Below are 21,746 nucleotides of genomic sequence, written 5' to 3' on the forward strand. Positions count from 1 at the left end.
AACTTTCATGCTATAATTAAACGAAAGCATTAAAACCAGGATATATTAAATATAGATATCTAATTGTTGAGTTTAATTTTTATCTCTAACCTATATTAATTCAAGTTCTCTTCATATACCAAGTCTTGTTTAGTTTTAGGTAATGACAGCTATAAAAGTGCACGGTGGAATCGATATTTTAAGGCTACCGGTAAACGAGGAGGAACATGTTTGTCCTCCATGGCGTATCAAGTATACCCAGTCTCACATACTCCATTCAAAGTGTTCCAAGAGCGAGAATGGCTGCGGTACCAACGACGCAAATGCCTGTCAATTTTGCGCGTATGTTATTCGTTATCTTGAAAATATCATAATATCAGAAATGCAACTCTTATTCTTGTAGATATAGTAATGCGTTAGAATTGCCACATATGCCAGACATGGTGTTTCCCAATAACGTGTTATCCCTCACGCATCAGAATGGAGCATCGCTGCAATTTAATGCCTTGGATGCTCTAAGATATGTTTCCAATGGAAAGATCAATGTACAGCTTGCTTGTGCGGAAGCATGGAAGGAATCAAGGTATGTGCAAAATACTTATTTTAAACTTAATAAGTTTACATACTTTTATAAATATACTTTTTCTATTTACATGTATATCGACAGATCAGAAAGTAGTGAATATCTAGAAGAAAAGATCAAGCCTTTTGACTGGACATTTACTACCAATTATACTGGTACAATATCTGGCTTTAAAGTCGAAGAAACAAATGAGAGAATTGATATGGATAAATTAAAACAGAGAGATAAGATTATGTTTTATCACGATTTAACATTATTTGAAGATGAACTTCATGACAATGGCATTGCAGTGAGTTCAGTCAAAATTGTAAGTTATCTCATAATATACTTGTAATAATGTGCCGCAAAGTTGCATTTCATACCTCTTGATTCTTTTTTTCCATAGAGAGTCATGCCTGGCAGTTTTTTTATACTATTGCGATATTTTCTTAGAATCGATAATGTAATGCTAAGAATAAATGATACACGTATTTACCATGAAATTGGGAAAAATTACTTATTACGTGAATTTACGTCACGAGAAGCTAAAGTTGAAGATATTCGTGTAAGTAATACAGCATGATGACATCCATATTCCTTGTCAAGTTTCAAACAAAGATATTAAAAGCATCGTCAAATTTATTTCTTTAATATGTTAAAAGTAGTTGTAATATGTATGAATATATCACATGTCATTATTCTGACTATTTAGTTGACTTGGAATTGATAATAATTAAAGTCTTGAACAATTCTGTATCGATGATTAAGTATAGGGAGTTAAAATATATTATTTCTCCGTAAGGTTTCGCCGGCACTCTTCCTGGAACCAAGCGCAATAGCACCTCATTTGCCATTAACTGGAAGTCTATACCACAAACTAATGGTACCTGAAAAAGAAGAAGTTAAATTACATGAAGATACAACTGCACAAAATGAAACTATGACTGAAAAAAAATTAGTACAATCTGATGAACATACGGCAGACAGTTCCATCACCTAAGGCTTGCGCCAGGATTTTGATGTTGTACGATGTAATTTCGTCGTGCGCGCGCGCGCGATAAATGTAAAAAAATGATACGAAATTTATTATCATTATACTCAAATCATTAATTCTTGCTTGAACATTTCGCGAATATATATGATTTTAAAGATCGGAATCGAAAAACAATATAAGAAAGTTTTATTGTCTCTTTATCTGAAATTAATGTTAAGAATTCATCACAATTGATCTTAATCATCCTTGTCACTTTAGTATCATATCTTTCTCTTTCACTTGATTTTTAATAAAAACTAATAAAAACTTGAGCAAAACTGCTGAATTAACTTGTTTAACAATGTGTTTCTTGAATGGCCCTATATGCTTACTCATGCGGCGTCACAATCAGCGATGAGAAGAATACAATGAATTTTGACACGACCTTCAAGTGACCTCGAGCACGAAAAATCACGTTTCAACAGAGACAGAACGGAGACAGCAGAACGGGGCGTTATGAAATTAGAACTCTAGTTTATACCGGTATTTAAAAATAGATTTTAAGAAATATAAAAGTACAGAAAAATCATTTTATAATACAATTTAAATATTGAAACAGAACATTGTGATTACTTTTATCATCTAATTTTATAAAATGCATTAAAATGTAGTCATATGTTCTGCTTATTTCTTTTTTTTATTAAAATCTACGATACATCAGAATCTCAGCCTGAAAATAAGTAGACGGATTTTCTTTCTGGAAGCTGAAAATTTTCTTGTCTTTGTCGAAAAAATAATGTCTTAGGTCTTAGGTAATGTCAAGGTAAGTCAAGATCTGCCCATTGTTCCTTGTATGACTTGGGCCTTGGGCACGCTTATCGCACCTATCTCGCACATCGAAACTTGCACTTGTTGCAAATTTAAATCGACGGAAAGTCTCTAGCGTTATTTTTCTGTTAAGACTTGGTAAAAACGTTCACACGTTCACACGAATTGCTCGATTGATCCTGAACGAGAAAGATATCGGCCTGAGGAACGAATGTCAAAGGAAGCGCGACTGGGCCTTGGTCTCTTGGATTAGATTCCGCTCGAAGGGCTTCAGTCCGTGTTCCACCATCGCGTCCACTCCTTTTCTCTACCGATCAAGTAGAAAATAAATGTCAAACGAAAAAGGAGTAAGGAAAAAAGAGACCGAAGGAATTGACCGATCGCGACTTTCGGGCTGGGCCGTCTTCGGTCTTCCACGGTGGTTCGCGGCCGCAAAAAACTTCTATCGTACGGGTCGACGATAGGGCGAGAGGGCGAGAGGCGGCGTGAGGAAGAGGAGAACGAGGGGAGGAAAAGGAGGAGGAGGCTGGAGGAGGAAGAAACGCAACAAGAGCAAGAAGCAAGGAGGTCGTCGACGACAGCAGTCTCTCGTGAGTAGGCTTATCCTATTGCCTCCGTCCCACCTTATAGCACTCTCACACGCTACCAGCGGGTGCGTAGGTGTTTCCGGCCGGCTGAAGAAGCACGGCCGTCTGCGCCCGTCGATCCAGAAGAGGACGGTCGAGACAAGATAGAGAGACGGGGAAAAAGAAAAAGGAGAAGAGGAAAAAAGACGGAGTGATGACGAGACGTAGTAGCGAGAATAGAAGAGCATAGAGCGAGCGATGAAAAGAGAGAGAGAGAGAGAGAGAGAGAGAGAGAGAGAGAGAGGAGAGAGAGAGAGAGAGAGAGGGGGGGGGGGGAGAGCTCCGGTGCTCCGGTCGAGAGACAGAGAACACTCGGCCGGAAGCAGTTACTCGCGCGATGCAACGAAAATATCAGGGCGTCCGTTTCGCAATAGTTTTGCCCGCGTCCGCGCCCAGAGTTTAATATAGAATACTCGCGGCCGGCTCCGTCGCGAAAACATCACGCTGACGTCGACCGTACGCGGGTTTCTTGTCTCTCTCTCTCTCTCACTCTCCCGTTCTCTACTGTATCCGTCCGAGAAAAAGGTCTCCTTTCCGTCTTCTTCTCCTTCTTCCTCCCTTCGCGTCAGACGGACGCAAAGCGGGGCCTCTAAAATTAGGCTCGTGTCCACTCGCTCGACGTGCTACCGCCGCCACCGTCGCCGCCGTAGATGACATCGAAGAGCGCCGGAGACGGGAGAGCCGGACTCGTCGAAGGTCTTTGTCCGTGACAGTGGTGCGTGCTCGCGGTGGCACGTAGCGACCTTTGAATAGCAGAAACAAGGTGCGCGACATCGGTGATGGCGACGGCGACGGCGACGGCGACGGCGACACGTAACGAGGTTGACGAGGTTCCGTCAGATTCCCTTCTGTCCTCCCTCTTCGATATCGCGAAACGGGGACGGGAAGTACGGAAACGACCGTGGCGTCATAGGGAAGCGGGATCTTACTCCGCGATGCTTTCGCTTCGACGCGAGACGCGAAAAATGAGAATGGCTGATCCTGATGCGACTCGTTCGCGGCGGCGGCGGCGGCGGCGATTCGAAAGCGAAAAGAGGAGCGAAATCTTGTATCGATTCGCGGATATTATTTCGGTATTTCAACATCGATGTTATTTGACGACTGACTTTGCCTAGAGGGCAAGAACGAAGAGCGAAAGAATGAAAACGTTATGTCACCTCGCAGGTTCCTATTTCGATACCTTGAAACTAGATCGATGTCTTCCTGCAATTTAGCAGCTGAAGGATGAAAACGTGATATACGATTATACGTTCATTCCTTCATTCTGTCGTTTTCAAGTCATAGACAATACCTTAATATCGTCAGAGACGAAATCGTTCTTTCGAGCCAAGTTTCCTATATCTTAAATTTTTACAATATCTTTTCTCGCTTTTTTTCAACATATAAGAGTCCGGATGAATAATGATTTCATATAATAAATATCGAACGCATAAAGTGCAAAAGGCAAAGTTAAGTAGATCAAATATAATAAAAGTCAAAACTTTTTCGTGGAAAGTTAAAATCTATTTGTTTTACAATTCCTTTCTTTCGCTTTTCCCCGCTCCCCCCTCACCCCCTCTTCCCGTCTTCGATATAGATCTCTCTTTTCATATCGTACTATGTACGTGTATATACACAGCGATTGGAAAGAACAGATTTATTGACAATCGCGCGACGAAGCAGCGAACTCCAGAATCCGGACTCCCACGTTTATCCGACCTCGTCACGCGGGTCGTGCACGTTCAGAAGGGTGAGAAAGGGGGAAAGGGAGAAAGGGTCCGCCCGAATGATTTTCACAAGATCTCGACATCGCGCTTTAAATGCGGAAATCCATTGTCGACGTTTCTCGTGATGCCCCAATGTCTTTTGACATGCTTAACAAGTCGCTAAGAGAGGGCAATTTTCCGTTGTCGCTGCGTCGTTCGAGCGTGGAGGAAGGGATAAGTAACAACACGACGAGAGGGACGAGGGACGAGAGACGAGGGACGCCGACGAAGGGGAGAAAGAAGAGGACAAGGTGTGGAGGAAGGGGAGATGAAAAAGGGAGGCCTGGTACTGGCTCTTCGAGCCTTCGTGGAAGACGACGGTGGTGGGAGGGGACGGGAGGAGGCGAGGAAGGAATGCCACTTCCGGTCACATGACACCACTGGACCAGCCGGCCACTTTGCTCTCTTCTTATTTTCGGCTCGTCACGCGTGTCCGGACCTCTTTCCGTCCTCTTCCTCCCTTACGCTCTATCTGTCTCTTTCTTCCTCTTCTCTCTCTCTCTCTCTCTCTCTCTCTCTCTCTCTCTCTCTCTCTCTCTCTCTCTCTCTCTCTCTCTCTCCCCCCTCGATTAACGCGCGGCGTCACAAATCGGTCACGAACGAGAGAAAGAGACTCCGAACGCGCGGATGGACGGCCGGCTGGCTGTTTTTCGACTTTCGTTAACGATGTCGTCGCCCAGCGAGATCTCTGGTCGATAATTTCGAACACGGGATATACCATGCAGTCATGCACCTGCGAATCACCGGTCGAGAAATATCGTTAGATAATACTTCCTTGCAGAATAAAGACGTTACTTTCGTCATTATCTCGCAAATATATCGATTTCTGGGAGAAACAACGCTGACAATGATCAACAGTGAAAAAACAAGAGCGTAATGAGATTTTGTCTTCCGGTTAAGTCTCGCGTTCATTCTACCTTCACGCCAAGTTAACATTGAAAATTAAAATTCGAAAAAGGTATCCGTTCCGACTTAGCTAAAACAAAATCGACCAATTATTTTGTTAATACTAAAGTATCCCTAAGTGCGCGCAGAGGGTCGCATCTTGTACTTGATTTACGTACGCACTTGGAATTTCTTTTTCTTTCTTTCTTTTATTTTTTTTAATTACGTCCATATGTGGCGCAAGACGTGTCACAATCCTGCCGTTAACCCTTCGTACAGCTATACCACTCTATCTCGATTTTCTTCCTCGACAGTCTCGGCGGCGGTGGCAGCAACGAACGTTACAGCAGAACTACATTGAACTGCATCGCGCCGCAGCCGGGCTAACGGGCTTACATCCGTTCGCTTCCCTCGCCGCCCGCCACGGTGTATCCAATTGCCCGCTGATGACGATCTGGGACCTCTTGGTAATGATCGCCTTGTCGATCGGCTGCAAAGCAAACAGAGCAGAAGCAGACTCTCGCCGCGGCTTCTTGGCGATGGCAACGATGGCAACGACAAGTCATACTCCTTGAAGTCTATGATATGCACGATCGACAACAAAAAAGGAATGAAACGGAATATCCAACGGTCTACTCTCTATTGACCTATTCTTCTATCCCATCGCGGCTGTTCTCGCACCCAAGATGTCTTGTCGTAAGAACGATGTATGCCCAAGTTTTGCAATGAAATAAAACGTTGAGCAAAAGCTCAACTTGATGTCAAAAGTTAGAATGAATGGCCTGTTTTTAGATCATCACGTATGTATATATTCAGAAAGGAAATGTAGTTAAATAAGAACAGCATTATAATACAGAATATATACCTAGACTCTTCAGATTCAAAATTGTTACGCCTTACCTATCCATTTACCGAATTATATTTTTTCTTGAAACCTAACGGTACTTTATCGGAATTACATTCTGTAAATGCAATTACATCGCGTGCTTTAAAATGAAAATGAAGAGCTTAATGTAAAAGAATCGAATTGGCGGGATGGTTAAACACGTCTTCGCAGATTTCTCTGCCCGACATGCCGAATATAGATGCACAAGTATATACATATCTATGCATTATATATACATATATATATATATATATATATATATATATATATATATAATATATATATATGTATGTATGTATATATATATTTACAAGACATATACAGATCGTATAGACTTACTATTAATAAAAACTTCTTTTCCTTCGCTTAGCGAGACACACCCGCGTGCGCGCATATAAACACGCGCGTACGCATACTCATACATGCACACGTACATAAACACCCGCACTCGCGTTCCATTCACGCCTTCGTGTCCTTTCGCGCCTTCGCTAGTCGATCGGTGTGCAATCGCATTGTCCTCGGCGAACGTCCACGTCCAGTTTCGCGGTTTCAATTCGAGTCGAGTCAAGTGAGATAAAATCTCGCCGACCACGTGATCGACGCCAAAAGAAAAAGCATGCGAAATAAAGTAGAACACATTGTCATAGAGTACGTTGTGATGCATGCGTGAATCTCGGTTCTGATTCTATCCGGAAGTAAATCGAATTAAAAATCGAAAAGAGACGAGGCACCAATTAAACTACCAGATAAGACCGATGTGTGTGATTTAAAAGATTCTAAAAATCCGTCCGAAGACCAGATGTCGTTCGGTGGCTTGACTGGAAAACCATTTGTTCATTTCCTCACTTGAAACGAAGAAATGCTTTTTAGAACGGTTGGGAGGACCGTGATCGTCAAGACTCGCGAATCGCGAAAGGACCAAGGCTAACTCGGCTCGCATCGCTTCACATTTACTCAGTTCGGTGTTTTCCTCCGTCATATCGCATTCATCTTTCATTAGAAACCTCGTTACGCCTTTTCGCACCGTCTAGACGTTCTCGCGCTGAGGCCATAACGCTCTTTTCGTGCTGTCCCATCATGCTTTTCTTATCCTCGTGATCTCAATGCCCGCCCTTCGCGGAAGAAGGGTGAGCGAGCCATCGAGAGAGAAAAAGAGAGAGAGAGAGAGAGAGAGAGAGAGAGAGAGAGAGAGAGAGAGAGAGAGAGAGAGAGAGAGAGAGAGAAAATGCTCAATTTACTCCAATGCGAGCACGTTTTCCTCGAGCGCGTTCAACAACAGATTGCTCGAATTATCGTGACACCTCTTCCCGCATACCTGTCCGCAGTGATATCGCTCCTCGGCTCGTTTTCGTTCTTACGCGATTATTTTGCCCATGCAATCGACCCAGTTATATCCGAGCATTCGCTCACACACAATCATTTGCCCACGCCTTGCGTTGAAATGCTAAAACCGAGTCGTACGACCCCACTCCGATCGATCGACTTCCAATCCGCGCCAAGATATTCGCGTCGAGGAATATCGCTCAAGGGGAAAACCACTCGCCGTATGTGATTTTCTTCCGACAAATTGATGCGGGTGATTTTTAATAAAGAATAATTGCCCTGGTGCATATATCAGCGTTTAACATTATAACCATATTGCCATGTCCCTGCGAGGTCAATTCTTTATCTCTTGATTACGCGATTGATTACTTAGAACCGCCGAGAACATAAAACTGTATTATATTCAAGTGATTCGATATACGTGTAGAAGTACAAAATTTTCGTTAAACTTTTCATACTCCTACACATGCACGTATATGCGTGAATAACATAATAACTCGTAAAATTTAATAAAATGGTTTTAATGTTAAAATCATGCACCAGTTGCACCCAATGTCCCGAGAGAGAGAGAGGGGGAGAGAGAGAGAGAGAGAGAGAGAGAGAGAGAGAGAGAGAGAGAGAGAGAGAGAGAGAGAGAGAGAGAGAGAGAGAGAGAGAGAGAGAGAGAGAGAGAGAGAGAGAGAGAGAGAGAGAGAGAGAGAGAGAGAGAGAGATAAAGAGAAAAAATGGATTTACTATTTGCCGTGATCGGCGAGAAAAGCGAGTGCGAGTTTGTCTGCGATGTTACCGATCTTAACACAAGTTTCTATTTATAGCTAACGAAATCACTGGGATGGGAGTTGAGAGCTGGGGGGGGATAGCGGGCGGTTTCCTCTTTCTCGCGACTCCATTTTCGCGCGTATACGTATGGCTGTATGGCCCGTTTTTAAATGACAAACGCTAACTGATAAAAAGGATACTCGCATAGGACTAGATAATACTGGAGAAAACATTAACAAAATGGGAAAACACGACGATCTGCGCGGGCCTCCGCTATTTTTCGCCTCGCATATCTCCCTCCAGTCTTTCCTGCTCATGCCATTGATGTAACTTGATTTTACTGGCTCCCTTGCAACGCATTTTTAGCGCCATTACTTATAAATCATGTCGTAACACAAAAATCAAAATTTAAAACTCTGTTTCTATCTCTTGCTCTCTTTCCTCTCTTTTCCCATCCCTTTTACCGTCAGAAAACTTTCGCCATGCTAGCAGGCTTTGACTCAGCGGCCACATTGGTCTATGCGTATACGTCATTGGTACAATTTGCTTACGTTTCTCTGTCCCCTCTGCTCCCTTCATTCTATCAATCGTCTCTCGCTCTATCATAAACCATACGCTTAGCGTTACAGCCGCAAATAAATTAACCGTAGAAAAGTTTGTTCTTTATACAAACATAATATACAATATACATTTCTATCTATCTATCTATATATATACATATACATATATATATATATATATATATATATATATAATATACTTTAGCTTTTTTTCTTTACTCTGTGGATGTATGTAATCCCTCCCCCCTCCCCCCTGCCCCAGACCCCGATATATTACCGTTCGTTCGATTTCACTCGGCGCGTAGTACAATGCGTATAATTCATTTATGTATAGAATTATCTATGTGTAAGTGGTATGTCTGGACGATACGCTCTACTCGCGTACTTTATTCCTCTCTACCGTTCGCGCACGCAAAAACACGCACAAACACACATACGGGCACAGACTCCTTTCGTACATTACTTTCTTTCTCTCACTCATTCTCTCTCTCTCTCTCTCTCGCGCGCGCGCATGCATGCAGAAACGTACCAAGCGTGAACACACAAGCATTCGCACCACACATACGCACGCACTTTTCATGGAGAATAATAAATAAAGACATTCGCAGCGACAAACGTACAGGTTCGTCAAAATCCGATATTGTTCTTCTCGACTTAAATGCAGTTCTTGTACTTGATGCAATTCGCTTTTGCTCCCTCTGACCCCTCCCTCACACACGTCCGATATGTCCATCAGGGCGGGGTCCTATATATTCCTGGATTTCTCCATCTTGTTCCGGTCACTGAGACGTGGAAAACACACGGCATTTCCAGACAGATAGGCCTTTCCGCTCAAGGCTCCGGCGTGACTGGGTCCAACAGCCTCTTCTCCGGGTCCCTCGAGTCTCCGATGTCGCTGGTGATGGGGTGATGCCTGCTACCGATCGCGTTTGTATTGCACCGGCAGCCCTGCGCAGCGTGACGCGCATAGCACGCCTCGCAGAGGGTTACGCAACCTCGGAGGGGCCAGTAGCACAACAGGCAGGGCATCACCAGCGCTAAGGCGCCTAGGCAGGCCCACCTGGACGCCGTACGGTTACCGGTGCAGGAACACGGTTCATCCGCGCAGCTCGTCGCGGCAACTTGGCCGTCCATGGTGCTGGCGACGCTACCGCCATTGCCGCCGTCCACGCAGTGGTAGAAGAGGCCCTTGACGCAACATAGGCACGACGCGTAGTCTAGAACGGTCTCTGCCGAACAGAGGCACGTGTTGTCGCAGAGCCACTTGCTGGGCAGCGGAGGCGGCTCCCGGCACGACTCGCATCGGCATCTACCGCAAAAGTCGCATATGATCGACAGACCAGCCGGATCGTAGGTCCTCGTGCCAAGCGTGTTGGCCGGCTCCTTGGTGAAGGAGACCGGCTGCTTCGTGACGACGTTCGTTGCTGCCGCGTTCGTCGACGTGGCGACAGGAGAAGCACCGGTCGCCGTGCCGCTGAAACCGCGTATACTCTGATTCTTAGCGCGGCCGCGCGCTCGATGCGTCGGCACCACCGTGGCATCTTCGTGACTTCTATGATGAGGATGGTGGTGATGGTGATGATGCCTCCTCTCGGTTTTAGGACAGTCGGCGGCCGTCTTGCTGTCGACATCGAGGCGTCGTTCCTGATTGCAGCGCGAGTTATTGAACGGTGCCTCGACGTACTCGTTGATGGTCCTCTCGCCGTCCGGCCGTGGCGTGGCAAGGCTCACCTCGCCGATCGGGCTCCTAGGCGACGTCGCAATCGTCGTTATCGTCGTGTCTGTGGACGATGGCGAGAGCAGACCTCTGGAATTGGCGTCGCTCGGTGACATCTCTACGTTCTGCGGGCGACGCAGGGACGGCCTGCTCCGAAAGGAACTCGACAACGGCGTGAGAGGCATGGTGAGCGGTGCCACGCGGGGCGTCGGAGACCCCGGTACCGATTGCGACGCCGAAGGTGGCGGTGGTGGTGGCGGCGGCGGCACGGACGGCATCGACGTCGACGTCACGTGCACGAGCGGCAACCGCGGCGGCGGAAACGGCCGGTTGTGATCGTGCACGCGCGTCTCGGTGGAGACGAGACGCGAGTCCGCGTCCTCGCTGGCGCCGTTGACGCAGTCGTCGCCTGCGGCAATGTTTGCCCGCGAGGAGGGAAGCCGCGTGAGCGGCGATATCGCATCGTTACGCGACATCGGCCGATCGCTCAGTTTTAAACGTCCTGCTGCTCCTGGACTTTGTGACGTTGGCGTCTCGAAATGACGCCGCTGCTGTTGATCCTGACAATATTGCCGTTGCCAATGCTCCACCTTCTTCGTCGCCTCCAACTCCTCCCTCTCCTCGACTCGACGATGCTCGAGGCGGATACCAGCCGTGCTAGCTGGTCCTCGATCTGCTGCGGAGAATGATCCTCCTCGTGTGTTTGTTGCCGTTGCTGCTGCTGCTGCTGCTGCTGCTGCTGCTGCTGCTGACAACGATGCTGCGGCACGACCCGTCCAAACTGGTGCCGTCCGCTCGCTAGCCCATCGTTCGACGGACGTCGTCGGTGTATCTGGAACCGATGGACGCTGATTTGACGTTGGGGTAAGTGTCGCCTCGGTAATCCGCACTGCCCAGCCCGCGCGAGGTGGTGACACTCTCGACGAGGGCGTTCCATTAGCGAGGATGGGGCTCGGTAATGCTCCGCGTCCGCTTCCTCTCGCCCTCGCGACACGCGCTTCATCCCCACCTGAAAACATCACAACCAACAAGTCGTGTTATATACTCGATCAGATCAGGTGCGGAACATGAGCCAACTATTTTAGCTATCTACCTATCTTAGCACCGCATTTCGATAGATATCCTTAAAATGCTAAAGTTCTTCTAAGCAATTATTTCATTAAATGTTTATTAATATTATTTACATTAAATATCTTTTTTAAATAAGTTTCCAAGTACTTTCCAATAGCGAATATTCTTTAAAAAAAAAAAAAAAAAAAAAAAAAAAAAAAAAGCGGTATAATCTTATAGTCGAGGATCTTTCCAAGATATTTCAACGAGAAACAGTGTTGGAATTGAAAACCAAGATTCACAGGTGAGAGAAGTTGCCAAGTGCAGAGAGAATTCTAATGAGAGAGTTCTGGGGCTTGATTTGAGTTTTCGAAAATGGAAAAAATTGGAATGGCCGAGCGACGATGACGACAATGACGACGGGGTATAGCGAGGTGTCAGATCTCAGCACCTACGCGGTCACGAAAAGAGGTTCCGTTTCTACGTGGGCGAGAGCGCGGTACGAGTGGGCCGCGCGGCAGAGTTCTCGATTCGGTGGTCGTCAACCCACTCGCGGCTCGCGGCGCCCACAATGTGGAAGAACCGGGAGAGTCTCGTTCGAGCGCGACCGATCGCGTCCTCGACAGCGCGCTTTTACCTCGACTAAAGCCGTGCGCGTGGAACTTATCATTTTTATACTCTCGGCAAATGGAAAGCGGAAAGCGAAACGTCCCAATGGCGTTATGCGTTATGCCTATCGCATTTCGGCGTTGGGATTGCGTCTGTAGCATGAAAAAGAATTTGCTCTACGGTATCTGAACATTAAATATGCGACATCTACTGTACAATGTGAGAATGAAGAGTTCAGAATCAGATAAAGAAAAAAGAAGAAAGCGAGGATCGGAATTGAGAGCTGAGAGATGAGGAAATTGAGGGCCAAGAGTGATAGAGACTGAAAGAGCCGGGCGTTACTTTCCGAGAACAAACTCTTAAACGTTCTCCTCGAACGTACTCCTCTACGAGTGCCACTCCCGAGTTACGCGCGAACCTGCATGTGTTGTTACATCGATTACCCGCGCGCACGCGCACGCGCACGCACACACACGCGAGTGTACACGTCGTTCGCTCATTCACCTGTGAGCCACGGCGATTGACGGCATGGTCGAGGAATGGCGCAGAATTAGATTCAGCGACCAACTCGTAACACACGAACGAGTTCCCAGCGCGTTCAGCTTTCGAGGCGCGTCCGATTATTACCCACGTTCCGAGAATCGTGCGTATATCGAGATCATTAATCGTGGACGCTCTCTGCGAGTTTCCTCCGCGGCGCTTCGTTTTATCAGTCGCTCCACTTTGTCGTTTCCTCTGGTATACAGTGCGCTTCGATTCGCGGCGATCCGACGCGATTATATCGATCCTGCTCGAAAATCTTGGGACGCCTGTTCCGTTTTCGCTCGAATCGGAGTTAACGTTCCACTTACGCGTTACCGTACGACGTGTTTTCGAGCCGCGACCACGAGGCGCGTGAATCTCGAATCGAATACCCCGAAAACATCCAGCCATGATTGTCTCTTCGCAAGGATCTATTCCTTGCAAGCGCGATATACTGAATTGTGGATAAAATCGCTAGCGAAACCACTGCCAAGGGAACGGGCTTGGAAAAATTAGCGGGGAAAGAAGACCCTGTTGAGCTTGACTCTAGTCTGGCACAGGACGTTGCCCAACGAATACCTTGTTTACGCCGCGAACTCTCTTCGCTTACGATCATTTCAAAGTCACCATAGATGCTTTATTAATGCATTCGATGTGAAAATTCGACTTGCGCCACTCGCGAGCGCTAGACGATGCCAGCGGCGGGCGGCGGGCGGCAGGCGGCGGGCGGCGGTTCTCGCTCGTCGTCGTCGCGGCGCGGCGCGGCGCGGCGGAGCGGAGCAGCGCCGAGCGTCGAGCGATCATGGCGAGAAACAGGCGGGCCATTCAGAAAGGGTGCGCTCGGAGTGGAATGCACGGGCCGGCTATCGTCGACCGACTGCCATAGGTCAAAGCTTTTAACCACTCCGCGCCAGCCGTCCGCGCCGCACAGATAAGACGAGCGTTTCGCGAGCGAGCGCTCGGCGAGAGAGCGGCTGGGGCACTTCGACACGTTCTCCTCCCGGTTCGATTATAATTTCGCTGGCCGTTACGATTTCGCTGAATCTAGCGTCCCACGCGTGAGATGACGCGAAAATGCCTTTCGACCGAAATCCGCCGAATATCGGCCGAATGTGCGAATAGAATTGGCGACTGAAGAATACGAAAAGATTGAATACCAAAGGAATTAAACGGTGAAAGGGGACACGAATTAGAGAACAACATAATCGATTGCGAGAGAAAGAGAAAGAAAGAAAGAGAGAGAGAGAGAGAGAGAGAGACTCGCTGTCAATTGTAGGAGAAATCACAATTCCAAGTAAATTGTCCGACCCTTTCTTCTTATAGAGGAATACGGTCTAACTTGCATCAATTTATTCCCATGTGGTTTTACGCCACGGCTATTTATCGATCCGATCGTTAACTCTTTCCTGATTCGCGGAGATATTTAAATTATTTTTTCGTCGCAGATATATCATCTTGGCGGATTTTCCTGGTGACGATTAGACGAATGCCGAATCGATCATGAATCGATGATTCGCGTCGCGCGTACATGAAACATGAAACATGAAACGAAACAAGTTTGTAGAAAATTTCCGATAAATCAAATGATGAGAGCGCGATGATTATGCGCGACAACATCCGCGTGCCACATTGCATGTTTGTCGAGTTCCTAATGAACATTATATTACGTCGCGCAAAAAAGAAGCAAAGAATATCATCGTCGCGCCAAGTTGGAATAATCTTTGAATAATCATCGTTTTTTATGTTTTTATTATATCGTGTATAATTCTGAAAAAAGAAGTTATAATTGAACGACAAATCGCATCGACGTGAAAGTTAGACGTGAAAATAATTTGGCAAGCATGCGGTGATGCTCGAATATTATTCGTAAATCGATGATATATTCATCGATTTACGAGGCAAGCTTTTTCTGATTTTAAATCGAGCAAACGAAGCAAAAAGCACGATGTTACGTGAATGCACGCGCACCATGCGCAGTTAGCACCGTCGTCGCGCTCGCGGCATAAACAGTTTTTAACGCTAGTCGGAAACGTCCACGATAAGAACGGATAAGTTCTTCCTCCGATATCGGTTTCCTCTGCGGTCTAGATATATATGTACAACCAACGAACCGTCGCGCTAGCAAGTTTTGATTAAATACACCGATAAAACGAAAGAATTTCGGAATATTTACGAAACGTCTTCGACCGTGAACCATAATAATTCGCGTGTAGCAATATTATCGTAAAATTTTGTAAATCCGTGGAAACTTGGAGTGATAAACTATCCGGCTTCGAGTAAAATAGGTTCTAGCAATTGTCGTAATTGGCAAGAAGCAATATCATTCAGAGATTTTATACTACAGAGATCAATAAAGACTCTGAAGCCTTGAAAAAGAAATGATGTGATGTATTCAATTCATACAGCAATGTTGTAAACTCGTAGAAAATTTCGCACTTGCTGTGGATTTTAGAAAGGAGAAGGGAAAGATAGGCAGAGAGAGAGAGAGAGAGAGAGAGAGAGAGAGAGAGAGAGAGAGGAGGGGGGGTGTCCAACCAGAGGTTAGCGTATCTAAAACTGTTTTCAAGTGCGGATAACAGAGGAACGTCTATCAAGTCATTTTATAAATCGCAACGATACGATTATACATTAAGATATATATCTACAAGACAGATTTCGAGTAGGGGACTGTGTATTTAAAATGTGAGCCTTATGAATACGCGGAGACTCGTTCACTCTGCCTTTTTGCCCCTCTCCCCCGCCCGCCAAACCCGTTATCTGTCGCATCGAGACTAGCCAGCGCTAGAACGTCGCGCATAAAGCTCCTTTGATGCCAACTCATGAATCTCGACGTTTTAATATAGCGGCCTTTAATTCCGTTCGGAAACGAGCGCGATAAGGCCGGATACGGTTCTTCTTCCCGTTATCTGTTTCCCCGGCTGTTTCAGATTCGTGCGTAGCGCGATCCGCTAACGAGTTTCAATTACACGGGACGATGATAACGCACGTCTTTCCTTCTCTCTGCGCGGCGCGCGCGCATGTTGTATCGCGGCGCGTAATTGCACGTAGAAATCCGTACGATTGCTGGAATCTCGTGAAATTCCTTGTGGACCACGGTCGATTACGGTCGACACGCTCTCGTTGCCCAGATACGCGGTAACGCGGAGCGGCGTGTTATAAATGTTATAATCAGGGTCGCCCGCACGCGCGCGCGTGATTACGATTACGGCGTTGAGTCTTCCATCCCGTCTCGCGCGTCTATATACAAAAGACACGAGAGAAGCGCGGGTAACGAGGATTTCTACAAGTTCTAACAACCGTCGACGTCAATTAAAACACTGCAACGTTGCCTCGTAGTTAAATTGACAATTTTTAGTCTCAAATCCCCCCCTCGTCACATCTCTGCCTCGTGATGTAAGACTACCATTTGGAGAGAGAGAGAGAGAGAGAGAGAGAAAGTCGTACCGCGCGGTGAACTAATTAAATTTATAATTCAGATGCAGATTAATTCGAAATTAATGTCGCTATTAATGCGAAACTTTTGGAAAAATAAACTGCCCAACTGACTAATTAACTAACTAACTGACGTTCAGCTGACTTCACAGTTCACAATCAGTTAACCGCCGCGTGGAACTTTACGGTCGCAACTTCGATATTAGCGGATGTACATCCGGTCTGCAAGATAACGAATTGATTGTGAGAAAAAAAAAGGAAGGTTGTATTCTTGCTCGGAAATCTTGAAAAGAAAAGATCCTAAATAAAACCAACATAGTTGTACAACGACAATTGTTTATCAGACATAGTTGAGAAGCAGATTAGACAAATTCTAATTAACATCACTCTCGGGCTTATGCAGCGACGAAAAAAAAGTCACAAATTGCTAAGAAATGGCTTGCCAAAATTGCTATTTCTGCGTCAGCGCAAAGCGCAGAGAAAGAAACCGCTTGAAAATTATGAAAACGATCGAAGGAAAATTGAAAGCGCGACTTGCGCCACCCCATTGTCTCTTACGGTACTTAAAAATTTAAATTAAAAAATTATTTTGCAGTTGCTTAAGTTCGAGGAAGACAGTTTTCTCCCATCTCTAATTGTAAGTGTGTGTGACATACATCGAGCCGACAGCAAGCTGACATAGGTAATAAATGTTAAATCGTTCAATAAGAGAGAAGGGAAACGAAGGACTTACTGAAAATTCATAGGACTAGCGGGCGGCCAGAAAAGAAGAGGCGTGGGTTCCGTCGTGGCCGACGTGGGGTCGCCGGGAATCCGGGATCAGCGGAACTGAGCACTCTCACGCGCGATCGCGACGACAGTTGAGAGAGTTGAGACAGTTGGCGGCGAGAGGGAGAAGACGGCGAAAACGATCCACATACAGCGTACACTCGCGAAAGAACGTTCCCGAGAACGCGGAGCTCCTCGAGTCGCCGTCGTCACCGTAGATTCGGGCTGACGCTTCGTAGCGACGGTCGAATCCGCATTCTCTCTCGACCTGGCACGGCGACGGCGACGGCAACGGCAACGGCAACGGCATCGGCATCGGCATCGGCATCGGCATCGAAGACGAGCCGTCGTCCGCGAGAGAAAGAGAGAAATGGATAGAGAGGGAGATCCGAATGGCAGCCGCGAGCACTCCCCGACGCGACGCGACGCGACGCGACGCGACGGGAGCGCGAGAGATCCGCTACTCGCACTTTCGTCCTCCGTTCATTCCGCACTTGCCGCACTTCCCTCCTCGTCTTTCCGCACGTTCTTGCACGCGACGCGGCTCGAGAATCTCGCGCGCGCTACGTACTCTTCTCCCTTCGGACAGACGATTCTTCAATTCGGACGAATCATGTACATCGATGTATTTTCGATATGATTCTTTTCGTCCAAGTCGTCGGGACGGGATTACATCACGGTAACGATCTCGCTCACTTTGGATTTCCTATCCTCCGGAATTCTCTTTCTCTCCCTCCCCTTCTCTCTCTCTCTCTCTCTCTCTCTCTCTCTCTCTCTCTCTCTCTCTCTCTCTCTCTCTCTCTCTCTCTCTCGACCGGACCACGAACGAGGACTCTTTCTCGTCCAAAGAAACTCGTGGCAACAGCTGGATATCGGAGTAGAAACGAGTCAGCGAGCAGGGAGCGAGATAGAGATACGAATCACGAAACACACCCAACGACCGCCGACAAACGACTGACAATGGGTACGCCGCGAGCGAATCGAGCTGGAAAGGCGGCGGCCGACGCGGTGAAGGGGGGCACGTCAGAGAGGTGGGAAGGGAAGTGGGGGGAGGGAGGGAGTTAGAGAGAGAGAGAGAGAGAAAAGGCAGAGGAAAAGTAATATAACGCGCGAAGCAGCCAGCGGGACGAAACGTAGGCGGAGGGAGGGGAAACAGGAAGAGAGACGGTGGGAAGGAAGCCATGAATGGCGAAAGATGGACGCGGGGATGGAGGAGAAAAAGTGAAAAGAGATGCAAGTGGGGAGAGCGCAGGCGGAAAGGAGCACGCACAGCCAAGGGAGTGGCGGGGAGAGGAGGGAGGGAAGGACTCTCTTGAACGGCGTTCGCGCATAGGATGGCGTCGCCATCTGGCGATAACGTGGCGCAACGCGGACGCCGCTCCCGGGGCCGGCCGACGCACACGAAGCTTTTTATGAATGGACGGAAGCTATCATTGAAGCTTCGGATTGAATGAAAACATTACCTACGTCGTCACTGCCGTGCGGCACCGCGCCGCCGTCACACACGGCGTCGGCGCGACTCGACAGTGACGGCCGTGGTTGCGTTCGATAGACGGAGCAAGTGGTGGTGGTGGTTGCGATGCTGACGATGATGATAATGATAATGATAATGATAATGACGATGACGATGACGATGACGACGACGATGATGATGATGATGATGACGATGATGATGATGATGATGATGATGATGATGGTGGTGGTGGTGGTGGTGCGATAGACAAGACAACATCGTCGTCTGCGTAGCGGTCGCGACGATGACGTTGTCGACGTCAATGTTCGTCGTTAACTACTCTGCCGTTTTTCCGTCAATTTTTTCGGCAGTCATTTCCACGCTCCGTAAAAATGTACGACGGACCGTACGGTGCGAGCGTGAGGAATATTATCGATCGGATATGAGGGAAAGGAGAGAGAGAGAGAGAGAGAGAGAGAGAGAGAGAGAGAGAGAGAGAGAGAGAGAGAGAGAGAGAGAGAGAGAGAGAGAGAGAGAGAGGGAGAGAACATCACAGTGAGTGATGTGACGCGATGTGACGTCGAATTTCAGCAAGCGCTATGGTATTTCGAAAATGTTTGGAAAGACTTTCCCTTTCTCTTTTTTTCTCCGCGGTACGGCACGAGACGCGATTTCTCGAAATATCCGTCGCCATTTTCATCTGGAAACGAAACCCACGGATAGGCATTTTATGAAGAATTCAACTACTGTGAAATGAACAAAGATTAAAAAGAATAACAATAGATAAGAATAATGATAAATTATAATAATATAATCATTTGTAAGCTGTACATATATTAAAACGGATATATCGAAGAAAAAAGGGAAAGAAATTATTAGGCTCATTAGATCAAATTTGATCTCGCGAAATTCCGTTTTCCTAGGTCACTTTAAATATTAAAAGCATTGTACATGAAGGCAATCGATCTCTCGAGATGATCATACTACTTCTCGGTCTCGGTTTAGCGGCTCGCGCGGGCATGGACGACAAGCTGCACGAGCGAGCAACGAGGCGAGCTCGCGAGCGTGCAGGGACCGGGACCAACAGAGGGCGCGGGTAGAAAAGAACAGAGAGAGAGAGAGAGAGAGAGAGAGAGAGAGAGAGAGAGAGAGAGAGAGAGAGAGAGAACGACAGTGGATAAAAGAAAGAGAGAAATAGCGCGCGATCGTCTCGTTCTAGCGCACTACTCGATTCTATATTTATCCCACTCATTAATTCCATCCTCGTCGTGCACCGTTCATTCATTCGTGGGCCTACTTCTCACTCCCTCTCTCTCGCGCGCCCTTCTCATCCTCTTCTCGCGCTCTATCTCATTCCCTCTCCGTCTTATACGCGTGCGCAAACATGCACGTTCATTCATCTCGTCTCTGTCTGACCAGAGCACCCGTATCACCGACATTCCCCTCTTCGCTGCCTCATCTTTTCTCTCTCACTCGATACTCGCCCGTCTCTTTCTCTGCTTCTCGTTTCTATCTCGCTCGCTTCCTCTGCTCCCCAACCCCCTCCCACCCCCTGCCTCCTGCCCCCTACCCCCCAGCCCCGCCACCGTCGTCGCCGCCATGCACCCGCTCGCGCAACCGGGCACGTCGCTCCCACTCATTCCCCTTTCTTCACCCCACGACATCTTTTCCCTTTCCTCCCCCCCCCCTCCCCCACAATCTGACACATCCGCAGCGCTGTGAATACAGTGACGTACGCACGTGTAGCGCGAGCCCGAGCGCTACATTTCATACGATCTCGAAGAGCTTTATTGATATATGTATACAGATGATGAATGAAATGTTCCATATCATTCCATGTCGTTTTGATTTCCATAGCTCGTCAAACTATCCGGACTTTTAAAGTTATGCTAAAATAAATGATTCAGAAACTATACATGAAGATAGTAATGCGATAGTTAAACTGGTCTTCTTCCTGCATTTACATCGTAATTAGGATTGCAATTCGGAGAATGGGAATTTATTTTTCAGTCCGACGTAACAAAAGTGATTTTTGTCGAATGTCAAAAGACGAGCACGTCGGGGCCTCGCCAGCGAGGTCTCGTTCTCGGTATTTTGCATGCGCACTTGCGCCACAGGTTTGGCACCAGGCGTTAAAATGCCGTCTCCTCGTTTCTCCGGCAAAACGGCTCCGAGACCCGAGCGAACCAGCCAAAACTTCTTGACTTATCGCTTCCTGGTAATCGGCCGTCCTAGCCAGGACGTTTCCAATGTTTGCCACCAATGTACGCAATGCGAAACATATGTTAACGCTTGTGAGATTCGGAGCGTATATCCGGAAAAATGACGTAGCTATTATTATTAGAAAAATGTTTCGGGCAAAAGTTAGTTTCTCTCCAAGTAACATTCTCAAAAGAGTATGAATAGAGAGTAACGTTCCCGACTACAATCATCATTAGACGAATGAATTATCAATGAAAATTAAATTATTTTCGCAATGCTGAATATCTAATTGATCGACGCTTATTACCGCGATGTATTGTCAATATTTCATGGACAAAATTTAAGTCGAAAAGATCACAAGTATATTTTTCTTCCGACATTTTTAAAAATATTCGATTTTCAGTTTCTGTCAAATAAAAAGTTAAAAACCTCGGGGCATTCTCATGGTGCAGAGGGTTCGACGATCCGTCACTACATCGCTGATTCGGGAAGAGAAGCGAGCAGGCAGGCAGGCAGGCAGGCACGTTAAGCGAGACAAGCGGACAACGAGCAACGAACAACGAATAAACGAGCAAACAGCCGAATAAACTTTAAGGAAGGCTCGCTTGGCTTACAATTAGTCGTATTGCGAGTAAACGAGTGCCAGACCCTCTTTAACGCTGAAAAATCTGGCCGAGAATAACTCGCACCTACCTCTCGATAATACACTCTACTCCCGAATATGTCACACATCACTGCATTCTCCAAAGATGAATATAGCTGCGACTTACAAGGACCGCGGACATTTAGAGCCTCCCCCGACATTTGCTCTCTGGCGACTCTGGCACTCTCCTCTCTTCCCTACATTTAAGTAACAACAAGTTGGAT

General features: G+C 46.9%; 2 protein-coding genes across 2 annotated transcripts in view; one reads left to right on the top strand and one right to left on the bottom strand.

Moving 5' to 3' along the window:
- Positions 1-194: 194 nt before the first annotated feature.
- On the top strand, positions 195-1,860 carry LOC139768512 (TIP41-like protein). The gene is made up of 4 exons (XM_071698758.1): positions 195-562; positions 647-869; positions 948-1,106; positions 1,344-1,860. The coding sequence occupies exons 1-4, from the start codon at positions 411-413 to the stop codon at positions 1,539-1,541; spliced, it is 732 nt and encodes a 243-aa protein (XP_071554859.1). The 5' UTR covers positions 195-410; the 3' UTR covers positions 1,542-1,860.
- Positions 1,861-6,383: 4,523 nt separating this feature from the next.
- Positions 6,384-21,746, bottom strand: part of Sty (sprouty signaling antagonist) — a 32,667-nt gene continuing 17,304 nt past the window's right edge. Inside the window, exon 3 of the mRNA XM_071698889.1 lies at positions 6,384-11,852. Within this exon, the coding sequence (XP_071554990.1) occupies positions 9,958-11,852 (1,895 nt within the window). The 3' untranslated portion in view covers positions 6,384-9,957. The remainder of the gene's footprint in view (positions 11,853-21,746) is intronic.

Source organism: Temnothorax nylanderi, unplaced genomic scaffold (assembly GCF_030848795.1).
Source record: "Temnothorax nylanderi isolate EJ_2023f unplaced genomic scaffold, tnyl_v1.0 TNYL_tig0016_pilon, whole genome shotgun sequence".
Taxonomy (NCBI): domain Eukaryota; kingdom Metazoa; phylum Arthropoda; class Insecta; order Hymenoptera; family Formicidae; genus Temnothorax; species Temnothorax nylanderi.

Coding starts and splice junctions, on each gene's coding strand:
- LOC139768512 (XM_071698758.1), top strand. CDS start 411: ATGCCAGACATGGTGTTTCCCAATAACGTGTTATCCCTCACGCATCAG. Junction 563..646: donor GAAGCATGGAAGGAATCAAG/GTATGTGCAAAA, acceptor GTATATCGACAG/ATCAGAAAGTAGTGAATATC. Junction 870..947: donor CAGTGAGTTCAGTCAAAATT/GTAAGTTATCTC, acceptor TTTTTTCCATAG/AGAGTCATGCCTGGCAGTTT.